This window comes from Lithobates pipiens, unplaced genomic scaffold, assembly GCF_037356315.1.
Source record: "Lithobates pipiens isolate NorthernLeopardFrog02 unplaced genomic scaffold, aLitPip1_a1.2 Scaffold_3, whole genome shotgun sequence".
NCBI lineage: Eukaryota > Metazoa > Chordata > Amphibia > Anura > Ranidae > Lithobates > Lithobates pipiens.
The window spans coordinates 154,203,711-154,220,647 of NW_027507790.1; the positions used below are offsets into that span (position 1 = coordinate 154,203,711).

Below are 16,937 nucleotides of genomic sequence, written 5' to 3' on the forward strand. Positions count from 1 at the left end.
GCTGGGCTTTTTTTTGTAAGGGGCACGCTGATGGGTATATTTTTTATGTGCACACTGATGGGCATGTTTTGTTAAGGTGCCCCTTAACAAAATATGCCCATCGGTGTGCACATTAAAAATATACCCATTAGCGTGCCCCTTACAATAAAATGTGCCCATCAGAGTGCCCTTTAACATAACATTTTTCCATCAGCGTGCCCCTTAACATAAAATAAGGGTCACCCTGATGGGCACCTTTTATGTTAAGGGGTAATACGATGGACAAATTTTATTTTACGGGGCACGCTGATGGGTATATTTTTAATGTGCACATCGATGGCCATATTTTGTTAAGGGGCACGCTGATGGGTACAGCAAAATGTGCCCTACAAAATATGCCCATCGATGTGCACATTAAACCCATCAGCGTGCCCCGTAAAATAAAATGTGTCCATCAGAATGCCTCCTAACATAATAGGTGCCCATCAGTGTGACCCTTATTTCATGTTAAGGGGCACGCTGATGAGCAGATTTTATTTTAAGAGCAACACTGATGGGTACATTTTATATTAAAATGGGCACTTTGATGGGCAAGTTAAGGGGCACGTTTTGTTGTGTCTATCAGAGTGCCCCTTAATATATAATGTGCCCATCAGCATGACACTTATTTTATGTTAAGGGAAATCCTGATGTGCACATTTTATGTTAAGGTACACTGTGATGGGGACACCTGATGTAAAGGGGCACTGTGATGGGGACACCTGATATAAAGGGGCACTGTGGTGGGGACACCTGATGTAAAGGGGCACTGTGATGGGGACACCTGATGTAAAGGAGCACTGTGGTGGGGACACCTGATGTAAAGGGGCACTGTGGTGGGGACACCTGATGTAAAGGGGCACTGTGGTGGGGACACCTGATGTAAAGGGGCACTGTGATGGAGGCACCTGATGTAAAGGGACACTGTGATGGGGACACCTGATGTAAAGGGGCACTGAAATGGGGACACCTGATGTAAAGGGGCACTGTGGTGGGGACACCTGATGTAAAGGGGCACTTAATGGGGACACCTGATGTAAAGGGGCACTGTGATGGGACACCTGATGTAAAGGAGCACTGTAATGGGGACACCTGATGTAAAGGAGCACTGTAATGGGGACACCTGATTTAAAGGGGCACTGTGATGGGGACACCTGATGTAAAGTGGCAGTGTGATGGGGACACCTGATGTAAAGGGGCACTGTGATGGGGACACCTGATGTAAAGGGGCACCGTGATGGGGACACCTGATGTAAAGGGGCACTGTGATGGGGACACCTGATGTAAAGGGGCACTGTGATGGGGACACCAGATTTAACTTGACAATAAATATTGTTGAAATGCTAAGAAAATTGTACATTTCTCATGTTTTTGATAGATATACAGTTACTACAATATTTCTGAGTCATAGCACAGACCTCGGCCCAAAGAAAATTTTGGCGACCGGACCTCCTTGAATTTTAATTCATTACCCCTGCTCTATTCCTTTGCTTAATGCAGTACATGTGGGGCTTCTTGCTCAGGTTGTTGTTCAGATGGTGCTGACTACATCACTTCATAAGGCTTTTGACATTGAAGTGTTTCACTGATGTAGCACCCTGGTGTTTAGGCAGGGTTACTAACAAATTTAGTTTGCCAGGTAGTCATTGTCCTGGCTAATTGTTAGAAGGTCTACTGATTCCTCTCTAATTCTGGAATTGCTGCACTCTTTCTCTTCTGTCACTAGGTGGCACTGTGGCTGGTGGCATTAGATCGGCAAGGGAATAGTAATACCAGGATATGAATGGATGGAGAGTCTCAACCAATTGGCAGTGGTTTCTTTCATCTTTTAGCCTGCTGGGAGAGCCTATTTATTTGGGTGGAGTCAGATGATTGGGGTTCTGTGCCACCTGGACTGCTGCCTAGGTGGATGTGTATTATGTCACCCCTGGGTGCTAGGCTGGAAGCCAGAGGCCTATCCCAGGGACACCTGGCTGCTAGGCTGCTTGAGGCCTATCCAGGAGCAGGAGAATCAGCATAGGTTAGGGACTGCACGATTGGAGTCCAACCAAGTTGTGAAGGTTCTGCCGGACATGAACCAGTTGTGGTCAGAGGTAAAGGAGAAGCATTAGCCACTAAGGGACCATCACCTTATTACCAGAGACTACTGTGAGTAAGCTTGAGCAAGTACCAGAGCAGTCTTCTTACCAGCCGGAGGTGGTGAACAAGTGGGAAAGCTTCAGCGAGTGCCAAGCCAGGGAGTCAGCGGGTTAGCGAGGGTGATGATTGAGGAGTATACAGCAGGTTAGCTGTGGAAAAGCTCAGAAGATCTGGTGACGACTGGAATCTGGAAGTCTAGTGAGAGACTGGGAGCTCAGTGAGTGAAGACCTACAGTGGGATACTGTGAGATAAGAGATCAAAGCGAGATCCTTCACGGCTAGCCAATGGAGGGTCCTCAGGGACAGGGTGATTGATTCCCATGTTTTTTTTCCAGTTACCAGTCTGGCTGCTGTGTTCTGGATGGTTTGTAGATGTGAAATTTGGTATTTTGGAAGTCCTAGGTAGAGGGAATTTACGTAGTTGAGTCGGGAATTGATGATTGTTCCAACTACTGCTGCTGTATCTCCTTCTGGGATGAAGAGGACGAGTCTACGCAGTAGGTGAAGAAGGTAGTGGGATCTACTGATCCTGGCTGACTACTGATCCTATTTGTGCATCCATCATCATGTTTGAGTCAAAGATGACTCCAAGGCTTTTGGCTTTAGTGCTGGGGGTGATACGTTGTCCGAGGATGGTGAGTGGTGTGGACATCATGCCAGGGTTTTTGTTTTGGTTTGCATCAAGGAAGAGCAGTTTTGTATCCATTGCATTTAAGGGAGCTCTCTGTCGTCCAATCATCGATCAATGAGAGACAGTTTTCCAGTGCCCAGTATTGGTCTTTTTTGTTGGTGATGCGTAGGTAGAGTTGGATGTCATCCGCGTAGGAGTGATAAAGTAGATCCTGGTTGCTGATGATTTTGAGGAGTCGGCAGAGATAGATGTTATAGAGCACGGCCGACAGGGCTGATCGTTGAGGCCTTCCGCATGTGATTTTCTTTACTTTAGGACATTTTAAAATGGCAAGTTTCAGGTTAGTGGACACAGTAAACGGTCGTAGGAAACATTGTTCACTCATTAAATACGATGTTTTGGGCAGATACAGCTTAAATACATTTGGTCATGCTTACATATCTGTGTGCTAAAATATACCTTTTGTTTCCTTCCCATAGGGGACCAAAGACTCGGAGGACACCTCTCAACAGAGGACACCAGGAACCCTCCACTTGAGAAAGAAGGGGAACTCCAAAAAACATACAACACTACACTAATAAACCCCTTATAGTTATAATAGTAAGACCCTGAGTGGGGTGGTGGCACGATGTGGACGTGCTTCCCATCTATAGCCTCTCCACAGTTGGGAAAGTCCCAACGGTCAGCAAAATGGAAGGCCACAGTCTACCAATCCTGTGGCGTTGAAGGAAACTGTGGAGTCAAACAAGAAAAAAATATATAATTATTTTAAGGAGTATTTAAAGACAAAAATACAAGGCCCACTTATCAGATTCCTACAGAACTTGAGGCCCTGTAGACTTCTCCCAGTTGCCAAGTACCACAAGGTGGCGACTAACCGCATGGCTTGCCACATTCAAGTGTCCTACTTCCTAATATAAGGGTTAAGCAAAGCCTACAAACGGTGAAAAACAGGGTCCATCATCCGGAGAAAGTTCCTGAAATCATAAGGATTATTCTCCTGGATCTCATGCAGCAGAGGCATGTGCGAGATTTTGTCAAGCTGGAGTAACCAATTCTTGGTCCATGAACTCCTCCTCGCCCTGTTCATGGACTGGACTTGGGTCAAAGTATAAACCTTAACACCAAGCCCCCGCACAGCACGAACTGTACGATGAGTACGTAACCACAACATGGCTTCAAAACGGTCAGCTGGTCAGAACGAACTTAACAGAACGCACTGAAGTACAGCAAGTCCTGTGAAGAGCGAGCTGAAAATCAGCAACGAGCGGACAAGAATGCAGTGAAAAACAGATATGAACTGACTACAAGCACTAAAAAACAGATACAAACCCACAAGCACAAACTGAACAGCAGTAAAACAATCTGAAAAAGCTGGAATCTGAAAAGCATGAATCGTCTATCACCAAACTTCTACTAACACGAAATTAGCAGAAGGAGGCCAAAGAGGCCAAAGGGTGGCGCAGTAGCTATTGAACTTCCTTTTTCTAGTCCCGTCGTACATGCTGTACATGACGGTCGGACTTTGGTGTGATCATGTGTACGCAAGACAGTTTCAGCGGAATTCCGTCTGAACTCTGTAGGAAAAACCTTCAGAGTTTATTCCAATGGGAAAACCGGTCATGTGTACAGGGTATTAATTGTATTTGTATCCACAACAATATTTAGGTATTGAACACATGGCTGGGCCTTTCTTGTTTTATTGGAATGCAGGGACAATAAATTACATTATCATTTCCTAATGAGTCATTTTTGACCTAACCTACATTCTAATGAGTTTATATTTAAGACCGAAGAGGTTTTATTTATGGAATGTGCATTCCGATTCCAAAAAGTAGTTCCTGCACTACTTTTGGCGACTGTTCTGTCCACCAGATGTCTATGCTGACTATCTGTACCTGTGTTGTTAAAATTATATGTAAGGTTTGTAATTTACATAAGATATCTAGCGTTCTTTTTTGGTATTGCTGCAGTTGTTCTGTTTATTTGATTTACTATATGTAGTTAAGGAAGTTGTTAGTAAGCAGGGAATTCTGGGTAGAACCTTCACAGGAAGTGAAGCAGCCACCATTCCTTGAGAAGATACTCAGGAAGCAAGACATTTATTTCTCATTCTATCGACATCACCCCTTAGGGAACTTAAAAATGACATTTTTACTATCTCATCCTATATTGTAGATCGTTGTTTCTGTAATGTATGCTGTAATGTATGCAATATTGTACTTATTGAGGTCTATATCTGTTATTTTGTAGTTTCACCTGGCTTGTTCTAATAAAACTGAGATCAAATAAATATGGTATCTGAAGTTTATGGGATAAGAGGTTTAGCTATACGTCCTTAAGACAGAACAGTGGAATTTTTAAGCTGACTTCTGAAGGGAAGATAAGCTGACTTCGGAAGTCTGTACAGCCCGGGGCTACGCAGTATCCGTACAGTCAGAAGCCTTAAAGAAACAGGCCTGCAGCAGGCGAAGAAAGCAGCCACGCTACACAGAGATGCAGTCTGTCAAGCAGCATTGACACTAGAACGGTCTCTATACAGCAAGACAGCTTCTTTCCCACAGCCATGTCTCACAGTGGGACATCTTCTTGCAAAACACGTTCATGAACATGCTCATCTAGGTCATCTGTGCAAATGCAGCAGCTATCGCCCGAAGCAGCAAGAGCCAGGGCCGCATTCGCAGACCAAGAGCTGCAGATGAAAAAAGAAAAGGCCCACCTTGAAGCAGAAAGGGTGAGACAGGAACAATAGAGAGAGAAGGAAAGAGTATGCATGGAAAAAGAGAGAGAAAAGGAAAGAGTACTCATGGAACAAGAGAAAGAGCAAGAAAGAATACGCTTGGAGGTCGAGCTAGCTCAGCAGGAGACACCTCTAAAATTGCAGCAAGCTATCACAGAAGCTAACATGGAGAAGCTGGCAGTGGACCGAGACGCTGCCGCTGCCATTGCAGAAACAGAAACTTTAGAAGCAGCCGTCTATGATGAGCCAAGAGTAGGCAGCAGCATACTGGGTCTAGAGGAGGACCAACAAGATTCTTTGCAACACACGTCAGATTATGTCTACCAGAACTGGGACCCAAGCAGCATCCCACAACAAGAAATTAAACTTGACGTCAGTGAGTCACATCAAATAAAGCAGCAAAAATCTGACCAATTTCCAAACTTTCCAGTCCCAACCAAACCTTCTACTCCACAAGGTACCCAGCCTTCATACAAACATCAAACACCAGTCTTCACTCCAAAGGTGTATGCAACGAGCCGGTACGAACTGCCAACCTTATGCAAGTTTTAACCCAGCGCCTAAAGAAGAGACTTCTACCAGGTATGCCTTTACACCGCACCACAATACACAAGCAGCCTACCCCAATGCCAATCAGGCTACTGTAGACTTTGCCAAGTTCCTGGTCAAAAGAGAGTTAGTTACCCAAGGACTTGTCAAATTCAGTGATTGTCCTCAACTCTACGGGGCGTGGTGATCCTCTTTCCAGAGTGCCATTCCAGGTCTAGATCTATCTTGCAGGGATCAGTTAGACCTCAGCTCTAAGGAGCAGGGCCTTCTGATCCCTCCTGTATTGATTTGTATTGTAAGTGTACTGTCTGCCCTCATATTGTAAAGCGCTGTGTAAACTGTTGGCGCTATATAAATCCTGATTAATAATAATAATAAAGTGGCTTGGCAATGATTCTGTTGAACATGCCAAACGGATCAGAGACATTAATATAAACCAACCAATATAAACCAACCTGAGATAGTCCTTACAAACATCTGGAACAGACTGGATAGATGTTATGGCTCACCAGAGGCTATAGAGAGTGCCTTTTCCACCCTTTAGTGAGTTTGTGGACTTTGTAGACAGACAAGCAGGAATGAAAGATGACCCAAGCTTAATTTTTTCAGTGTCTTATACCACTTCTTCTGGCCCTAAACAACTCAGAGCTCCAGTAGCAGTGCACAAAACTAACATTTCTTCCCTCAGATTTGCAGAGTGTCAGCCAGAGGATCAAGACAACAACCCTACTAAGTTCTGCCCTCTACATAAGAGTCCACATCCTCTTCTGAAATGCAGAGCCTTCAGGACAAAGAACATCCAGGATTGCAAAGCTTTCCTCAAAGAGAACATCTGTTACAAGTGCTGCTCTTTGTCCACACCCTTCGCTAAGGACTGTAAGGTCAGTGTCAAATGTACAGAATGTGACAGCACAGAGCACAACACAGCTCTACACCCAAGGCCTGCTCCAAGAACTGTCCCACCTGTTCATAGCTGTTAGCATTAGTAAATAGATAGGAAATTATATCATATTTGCTTGTTTTAAACCGTTTAATTCAAATTTCTTCAGTTACTTCCTGGTTTCCATGCCTATGCAAATGATGTCAGATATCCCAGAAATCTTCAGGAGGGGAGGGGGGGTTTTCTCAACACACCCTCCTGCCTACATGCCTGAGCAAAGGGCAGATGGATCCAAGGAAGTAAATGCTACATGAATCATATGCCCTTACTCAAGATGGCCACAGCAAGAAATTCTAGGAAGTGCTTTTCAAAGTGGTTCCTCAGCAAAATAAAGTGTGGAGACCTGGATGGATGGGTGAGTTTTCTTTGAATATTAAAAATGTATGAAATAGCGTTTTTGGTTTGTGGTTCTTAGATGCAGCATAGTTTCCGCTTTAAGCACTGTTAGAAACAATCACATTTACTTTCTGGTCTTTTTCTTTTGCAGGGACTGTTCTTCTGTAACTCATAATTGTATTTGTACCTGCAGCAATATTTAGGTATTGGACACATGGCTGAGCCCTTTCTTGTTTTATTGGAAAACAGCAGAAATACAGGGACAAGAAATGAAATTATAATTTCCTAATGAGTAATCTTTGACCTAATGAGTTTATATTTAAAGCCGAAGAAGGTTTATTTATGGAATGTGCAGCAACCATATGGGAGTCATCATGTCTAATAACTGCTCTGGACAGTTATGTAATAGATTAGAAAAAATAGGCCATGGGAGCAAATGGTGAAAATTACTACATGACAATTTTACAGTGAATAAGGGGGGCGTATGGAGGAATCTGTTTTGTTAAGTTTCAATAATTCCAAAAAAGTTGAAGAGATATTATAGGTACAAGCACTGTGTACAATCAGCAAAAATTCAAGAAATAATATAAAGCTTCAAACCATTTAACAGAAAAGTGTTCTGTACACAAGGATTATTTGAATTTGGAAGAAGAAAAGGCATACGATATGGAAGGTATGTTACTGCCAGCTACATAGTGTTTGGCAAAAAGGTTTGTGTACATTGGATAAGAGAGTATTTTGGCCACATTAAAGTGGAACTTCAGTCATTGTTTCATCTTTCCATCTATTAAACCTTCTGCCCTTGTTGTTTTAACTTTGGATAGTAAAACTTTTTTTGCCAGTAAATACCTTATACAGCACACTTCCTGTTTCTTGTCTGGAAAAAAGCCTAGGCTTTTGACATCATGCACAGCTCTCTCTCACACTCTCCTGAGAGTTTGCAAGGAAGGGAGAGGGGAGGAGATACAAGAGGGACAATGAGAGATGCAGAACTGGAGGTGTGCCTCTGGGTGCCTGTGTAAATCCAGGACGTGAACAGGCAGCAGCTTCAGCTGCCCACAGTTAAAATGGTTGCAGCCAGACCTAGTGGAGGGAGATTTCTGCAGCATATTTGGCAAGTACAGAATCACAGTATAAATAAAATAATATGCAAAGTGGTTGGAGGGAAGCTTCAGAATGGCAAAGATGTTTTTATTACAAATTATGTGAGCAGACTGCAGTTCCTCTTTAAATATATTTCATCAAGTATTTACATGCCCTGTATAAAATGATTTTATTCTTTTTTTTTTTCTCAATGAAATGTGTGTACTTCAGTCTAAATGGTCTCAGAAAGATTACATGAATAAAAGTGAAGAAACCTTTAACAGAAAAGAACTACATAGTTCACAAGGGAAAGAAATACAGCATTTTGGATAACAATTACATTACCTTACACCTGGAGAGCCACAGGTCACACCAGTAAGTAGGGAGAAGGCATAAACCTCAGTAACTTCAATCAATGGGCTATATCCACGTGTATCCAAGCGGTCTGGGCTAATGAGGCTGCACAGTATGTCATAAAATAAAATGCGGCTGTCCTCAGTTAGAACTTCGGTTCCACCATCACCTACTATCTGAATATCAGAAAAAGAGGATAATAGGTTATGTTCGAATTTGCTGTGGAATGTTTGTATAGCTAGGCTATAATTTTAGATTCATACTTGACATTTTTCCTACAACATCTCATCACAGAAGCCATGATTTCTCCATTGTGCAGTCAGCAGGGTATGAGTTAACAAGCCTGAAACAACTATAGGCAAAGCTGGATAAATAGCTCCATATTTTAAGCTGTATCTGAGCTATTAAACCAGTTATTGTTAGTGTACATCTAGAGACTTGGGCATGATTTGCCGACTTTGCTGCTTGTTACCCCAACACTTATTTAAAAAAATGTGGCTGGAAGTGGCACCTGGAGTGATATTAAATCATATAGCTGCCCCTTTAGGAAAGTATGAACTTGATTAGTAAATAAACAAAGGTAAAGGTGTTGGCTCTACAAATTAGCATATATAAAATAGTTAAACATAAATAATGGTGCAAATGAACCATGTGCAAAGAGCAAACTAGTAAAGTCCAAAATGACAATCCCAACACCTTAAACATATATAATCTTCTGGCTCCGATGTACGTTTTTCCTGATGATGCCAGTACGGTGAAACTATGCTGGATCTGGGATTCATCATTTCCGGGTCCCATATGTGACATCCAAGTAACTAGTATAGCCAGAACGAGGCATGGAAGGCACACTGCCACGAGCCTGATATACCAATCCACACATGCTGTAGACACCTTAGTGACGGAAATGACACAGTGAGTGCAACTTTTGTTATAGTTTTTAACCATTTTACCACTTGCCACCCAGGCCAATTCTGACATTTCTCTCCTACATGTAAAAATCATAATTTTTTTGCTAGAAAATTACATATAAACCCCAAACATTATAAATGTTTTTTTTAATCAAAGACCCTAGAGAATGCAATGGCGGTTGTCGCAACTTTTTATCTCGCACAGTATTTGCGCAGCAATTTTTCAAGCGCTTTTTTGGGGGGGAAAAACTGTTTTTCACTTAAAAAAAAACAAAAAAACAACAAAGTTAAGCCGAGTAAATAGATACCTAACATGTCACGCTTCAAAATTGCACAGGCTCGTGGAATGGCACAAAAGTTCGGTACTTAAAAACCCCCATAGGCGACGTTTAAAATTTTCTTACTGGTTACATGTTTTGAGTTACAGAGGAGGTCTAGGGACAAATTATTGCTCTTGCTCCAACGTCCACATCGATACCTCACATGTATGGTTTGAACACTGTTTTCATATGTGGGCGAGACTTATGTATGCGTTCGCTTCTGCGTGTGAGCACACGGGAACAGGGGCGCTTTAAAAAATAAAAATATTGTTAATTATACTTTCTTTTTTTTTTCTTGACACTTTTGGAAAAAAAAAAAAATTTGATCACTTTTACTCCTATTACAAGGAATGTAAATATCCCTTGTAATAGGAATATTACATGACAGGTCCTCTTTATAGTGAGATATGGTTCAATAAGACCCCACATCTCCCCACTAGGATGGGAAGCCTGAAATAAAAAAAATAATAAACCGATTGCCACTTCCCAGCCAAAGCGGCACCGTTTTTTTGAATGCAGAGGCCGGGCGTGACGTCATAACATCGCGCACGGCCTCCGCCGATCATAGAAACTATCTGAGAATCTCTATGATCAACATCCAGAGCTGGCGGATCCTCTGTCCGACTCACCGATCGTAGCGGTGAGTCGTAAGAAATACCGAAGGGCAGCGGGATGGGGGGGAAGTCCCCTCTCGCCTCCCGTAAGAATGATCAAGTGGTGGAACAGCCGCTATGATCATTATTATGGTGTAGGGAATCGCTGGCTGAAAACGGCAATATCTGAATGATGTCTGTAGCTACAGGCATCATTCAGATATACCCGCTCAAAGTCGTCACGTCATATGGCGGCGGGCGTGAGGAGGTTAATAAAACGTACTACACCATAAGAGCTCTTCTTTGTGTCTCTGGTGGAGTCTGTTCCCACATCCTCAGCCTTGTTGGAGGGGGTCCCACAGTGGAGAGATGTTTACCCAGGATATATCTGGTTCCTTCAAATAAAAGCGTATTTTGACCTACCATAAAAAGTGGTCAAACACCTTTGGTGAGTTGTCATCTACCTCATGAGCACTCGCAGTGAAGCATTTACTTGAAGACACATCAAACCAGAAGATTATATATGTTTTAGGATGTTGGGATTGTCACTTTGGACTTTACTAGTTTGCTGTTTGCATGGTTCATTTGCACCATTATATATGTTGAACTATTTTATATATGCTAATTTGTAGCGCCAACACCCCAATACTTATATTCCTGATATGTGGCTGCTGTACCATGTACTTGTATGAGAAAGTATCCTGTACTCTTTGTATTGCTTCCTTTGTGTGAAATCCCTGGTGTTCCTGCCAGCACCTCTGCTTTCCTATTAAAAACGGACCACACTAAGCAGGAGAAGTAGCCTGTAGCTGTGCTGGGAACTCAGTATGCTCTCCTCCAATGATCAGAATTGTTCTGACATGCCCTCACTGCACAGTAGTGATGGACGAACTTCCGACGGGACGTTTCGCGAACGCGAAACGCGAACGGGCACAAACGTTCGCGAAAACGACCGTTCGCCGCGGGCTCCATTGACTTCAATGGGAGGCGAATTTCGCAAACCTTTAGGTCGAATTTGCGGCCACGGGGTAATTATTAGGGGGTAGCACGTAGTCCCACCACCTGGACAATAGCATAATACATGTATGAGGTGAATTTGGGATCGATAACTACAAGCATTTTTTTTTTATTTGGGAAATTGTTCTGACAATTCAGGACTATGGAGCTAATGAAGGCAATGGAGGAGAGGGAAGGTCAGGGACCAGGGTAGGCAAACAAGAGGGTGCAGGAGATACAGAGCACTGACAGCAGCACCGTAATACAGAGCACTGACATCAGCACCGTGACATACAGCGCTGACAGCAGCTCCGTGACATACAGCGCTGACAGCAGCTCCGTGACATACAGCGCTGACAGCAGCTCCGTGACATACAGCGCTGACAGCAGCTCCGTGACATACAGCGCTGACAGCAGCTCCGTGACATACAGCGCTGACAGCAGCACCGTGACATACAGCGCTGACAGCAGCTCCGTGACATACAGCGCTGACAGCAGCTCCGTGACATACAGCGCTGACAGCAGCTCCGTGACATACAGCACTGACAGCAGCTCCGTGACATACAGCACTGACAGCAGCTCCGTGACATACAGCGCTGACAGCAGCACCGTGACATACAGCGCTGACAGCAGCTCCGTGACATACAGCGCTGACAGCAGCTCCGTGACATACAGCGCTGACAGCAGCTCCGTGACATACAGCACTGACAGCAGCTCCGTGACATACAGCGCTGACAGCAGCTCCGTGACATACAGCGCTGACAGCAGCACCGTGACATACAGCACTGACAGCAGCTCCGTGACATACAGCGCTGACAGCAGCTCCGTGACATACAGCGCTGACAGCAGCTCCGTGACATACAGCGCTGACAGCAGCTCCGTGACATACAGCGCTGACAGCAGCTCCGTGACATACAGCGCTGACAGCAGCTCCGTGACATACAGCGCTGACAGCAGCTCCGTGACATACAGCGCTGACAGCAGCTCCGTGACATACAGCGCTGACAGCAGCACCGTAAGCAGCCCCAGGAGGAAGTCAGCACAGCACAGGGATGGTGTGATCCCCTCATAATAAGAACCCCCAGGAGGAAGTCAGCACAGCACAGGGATGGTGGGAGCCCCTCATAATAAGAACCCCCAGGAGGAAGTCAGCACAGCACAGGGATGGTGGGAGCCCCTCATAATAAGAACACCCAGGAGGAAGTCAGCACAGCACAGGGATGGTGGGAACCCCTCATAATAAGCAGCCCCAGTAGAAATATGACACCGCTCAACCTCTTCAAAGAGGAGGGTAGGGGCATATAGTACGGTGTGCTTTTTTGGGTCAGGGAAGTGAGCCAAATGAATTAAGAAGGTCTGTGTGCTTGATTCCAAAAATTGTTTATAGACATATACATGGTCTACTGATCACATGTGTTGAATTCCTCCGAGATCCATGCCTCATTCATTTTTAGAAATGTGAGGTAGTTAACACTGTCGTGAGCTAGGCGAGTACGCTTATCGGTCACAATCCCCCCTGCTGCGCTGAACGTCCTTTCGGACAGGACACTGGATGAGGGGCAAGCCAACAGTTCGATTGCAAATTGGGCAAGCTCTGGCCAGAGGTCAAGCCTGCCCACCCAGTAGTCTAGGGGTTCATCACTCCTCAGAGCGTCCACATCGGCCGTTAACCCAATGTAGTCGGACACCTGACGGTCTAGGCGTTCCCTGATGCTGGATCCGGATGACACCTGTCGATGGGTCGGCTGAAAGAATGACCTCATATCCGAAGTCACCAACACATCTTCAAACCGGCCTCTTCTTGCAGGCGCTGTTGGATTGGTACCCGCAAATCCTTCTCTGGGAGTGGGAATTGCTCCTCTGCCAGCGCACGCAAAAGCAGAATGCAGCATTTCTCGAAGCAAGGCCTGGAAGTGCTGCATTCTGACAGCCCTCTGCGACGGCGGTAACATTTCCGCCATTTTGTGTTTGTACCGGGGATCTAAGTACGTTGCCACCCAGTACTGGTCCTTGACCCTCATGCTTTTTATACGGGGGTCCCTATTAAAACACTGGAGCATGAAGGCCCCCATTTGCACTCAAGCGGAAGGTATGTGGTGGTGGTGGTGTTGTTGGTGGTAGTGTCTTTGGGGGTGCACATAGCAGAGAGTGAAGAAGAGGGTGCAGATCGAGAGGATGAGGAGGGTGCAGAAGAATAAGGCTGAGTGAGCCACTCAACCAAGTCTGGTGCGTCCTTTAAAGTAATTGAACGCACCTTCTGCAACTTCCCACTTTGGCTCAAGGCTGTTGCTCCTGCCCTACCCCTACCACCCCTGCGGAAGGGCCTGCCTCTTCCTCTGCCTGTCATTTTTTAAATCACCCTGTGACAAAACTCTTAGTCCCTATACCGCTGAAGGACTGCTGCAGTATAGGGCAGCGGTCAGCAGTAGTGCACGTCAACCCTATGTATTGTGGACCGATAGCGGTCCTTACAGAACAGCAGACTGTACTGCACTCAGGCCTATGTACCGTAGCACCCTATACCAAGTTACCAGTCCTTATAAAAACTTTTGTGGACCAAGCAGGTTGTGTGTTAGTGATTAGCAGACTGTACGTCAGTCCCTATACCAATGAAGGACTGCTGCAGTATAGGGCAGCGGTCAGCAGTAGTGCACGGCAACCCTATGTATTGTGGACCGATAGCGGTCCTTACAGAACAGCAGACTGTAACGCACTCAGGCCTATGTACCGTAGCACCCTATACCAAGTTACCAGTCCTTATAAGAACTTTTGTGGACCAAGCAGGTTGTGTGTTAGTGATTAGCAGACTGTACGTCAGTCCCTATACCAATGAAGGACTGCTGCAGTATAGGGCAGCGGTCAGCAGTAGTGCACGGCAACCCTATGTATTGTGGACCGATAGCGGTCCTTACAGAACAGCAGACTGTACTGCACTCAGGCCTATGTACCGTAGCACCCTATACCAAGTTACCAGTCCTTATAAGAACTTTTGTGGACCAAGCAGGTTGTGTGTTAGTGTTTAGCAGACTGTGCGTCAGTCCCTATACCGCTGAAGGACTGCTGCAGTATAGGGCAGCGGTCAGCAGTAGTGCACGGCAACCCTATGTATTGTGGACCGATAGCGGTCCTTACAGAACAGCAGACTGTAACGCACTCAGGCCTATGTACCGTAGCACCCTATACCAAGTTACCAGTCCTTATAAGAACTTTTGTGGACCAAGCAGGTTGTGTGTTAGTGATTAGCAGACTGTACGTCAGTCCCTATACCAATGAAGGACTGCTGCAGTATAGGGCAGCGGTCAGCAGTAGTGCACGGCAACCCTATGTATTGTGGACCGATAGCGGTCCTTACAGAACAGCAGACTGTAACGCACTCAGGCCTATGTACCGTAGCACCCTATACCAAGTTACCAGTCCTTATAAGAACTTTTGTGGACCAAGCAGGTTGTGTGTTAGTGTTTAGCAGACTGTGCGTCAGTCCCTATACCGCTGAAGGACTGCTGCAGTATAGGGCAGCGGTCAGCAGTAGTGCACGGCAACCCTATGTATTGTGGACCGATAGCGGTCCTTACAGAACAGCAGACTGTAACGCACTCAGGCCTATGTACCGTAGCACCCTATACCAAGTTACCAGTCCTTATAAGAACTTTTGTGGACCAAGCAGGTTGTGTGTTAGTGATTAGCAGACTGTACGTCAGTCCCTATACCAATGAAGGACTGCTGCAGTATAGGGCAGCGGTCAGCAGTAGTGCACGGCAACCCTATGTATTGTGGACCGATAGCGGTCCTTACAGAACAGCAGACTGTAACGCACTCAGGCCTATGTACCGTAGCACCCTATACCAAGTTACCAGTCCTTATAAGAACTTTTGTGGACCAAGCAGGTTGTGTGTTAGTGATTAGCAGACTGTACGTCAGTCCCTATACCAATGAAGGACTGCTGCAGTATAGGGCAGCGGTCAGCAGTAGTGCACGGCAACCCTATGTATTGTGGACCGATAGCGGTCCTTACAGAACAGCAGACTGTAACGCACTCAGGCCTATGTACCGTAGCACCCTATACCAAGTTACCAGTCCTTATAAGAACTTTTGTGGACCAAGCAGGTTGTGTGTTAGTGATTAGCAGACTGTACGTCAGTCCCTATACCAATGAAGGACTGCTGCAGTATAGGGCAGCGGTCAGCAGTAGTGCACGGCAACCCTATGTATTGTGGACCGATAGCGGTCCTTACAGAACAGCAGACTGTAACGCACTCAGGCCTATGTACCGTAGCACCCTATACCAAGTTACCAGTCCTTATAAGAACTTTTGTGGACCAAGCAGGTTGTGTGTTAGTGTTTAGCAGACTGTGCGTCAGTCCCTATACCGCTGAAGGACTGCTGCAGTATAGGGCAGCGGTCAGCAGTAGTGCACGTCAACCCTATGTATTGTGGACCGATAGCGGTCCTTACAGAACAGCAGACTGTAACGCACTCAGGCCTATGTACCGTAGCACCCTATACCAAGTTACCAGTCCTTATAAGAACTTTTGTGGACCAAGCAGGTTGTGTGTTAGTGATTAGCAGACTGTACGTCAGTCCCTATACCAATGAAGGACTGCTGCAGTATAGGGCAGCGGTCAGCAGTAGTGCACGGCAACCCTATGTATTGTGGACCGATAGCGGTCCTTACAGAACAGCAGACTGTAACGCACTCAGGCCTATGTACCGTAGCACCCTATACCAAGTTACCAGTCCTTATAAGAACTTTTGTGGACCAAGCAGGTTGTGTGTTAGTGTTTAGCAGACTGTGCGTCAGTCCCTATACCGCTGAAGGACTGCTGCAGTATAGGGCAGCGGTCAGCAGTAGTGCACGTCAACCCTATGTATTGTGGACCGATAGCGGTCCTTACAGAACAGCAGACTGTAACGCACTCAGGCCTATGTACCGTAGCACCCTATACCAAGTTACCAGTCCTTATAAGAACTTTTGTGGACCAAGCAGGTTGTGTATTAGTGTTTAGCAGACTGTGCGTCAGTCCCTATACCGCTGAAGGACTGCTGCAGTATAGGGCAGCGGTCAGCAGTAGTGCACGGCAACCCTATCTATTGTGGACCGATAGCGGTCCTTACAGAACAGCAGACTGTACCGCACCCAAGCCTATGTACCGTAGCACCCTAGACAGACCAAGTTACCAGTCCTTATAAGAACTTTTGTGGAACAAGTGAGTTGTGAATGATTAGCAGACTGCAGCAGAAGGGCAGCAGTCAAGTATAATATTCTTTCTATATTTGGAAGAAAGAATATTATACGTGTACAAGCCTATTACCGTACCACTGATACCAGTCCT

General features: G+C 45.4%; 1 protein-coding gene across 2 annotated transcripts in view; it reads right to left on the bottom strand.

The window, feature by feature from the left end:
- ADGRV1 (adhesion G protein-coupled receptor V1) overlaps nucleotides 1–16,937 on the bottom strand; it is a 710,193-nt gene that overhangs the window by 316,528 nt on the left and 376,728 nt on the right. For both annotated transcript variants that reach the window (XM_077462401.1, XM_077462400.1), the window contains one exon: nucleotides 8,782–8,966. In XM_077462401.1, coding sequence (XP_077318527.1) covers nucleotides 8,782–8,966 — 185 coding nt within the window. The remainder of the gene's footprint in view (nucleotides 1–8,781; nucleotides 8,967–16,937) is intronic.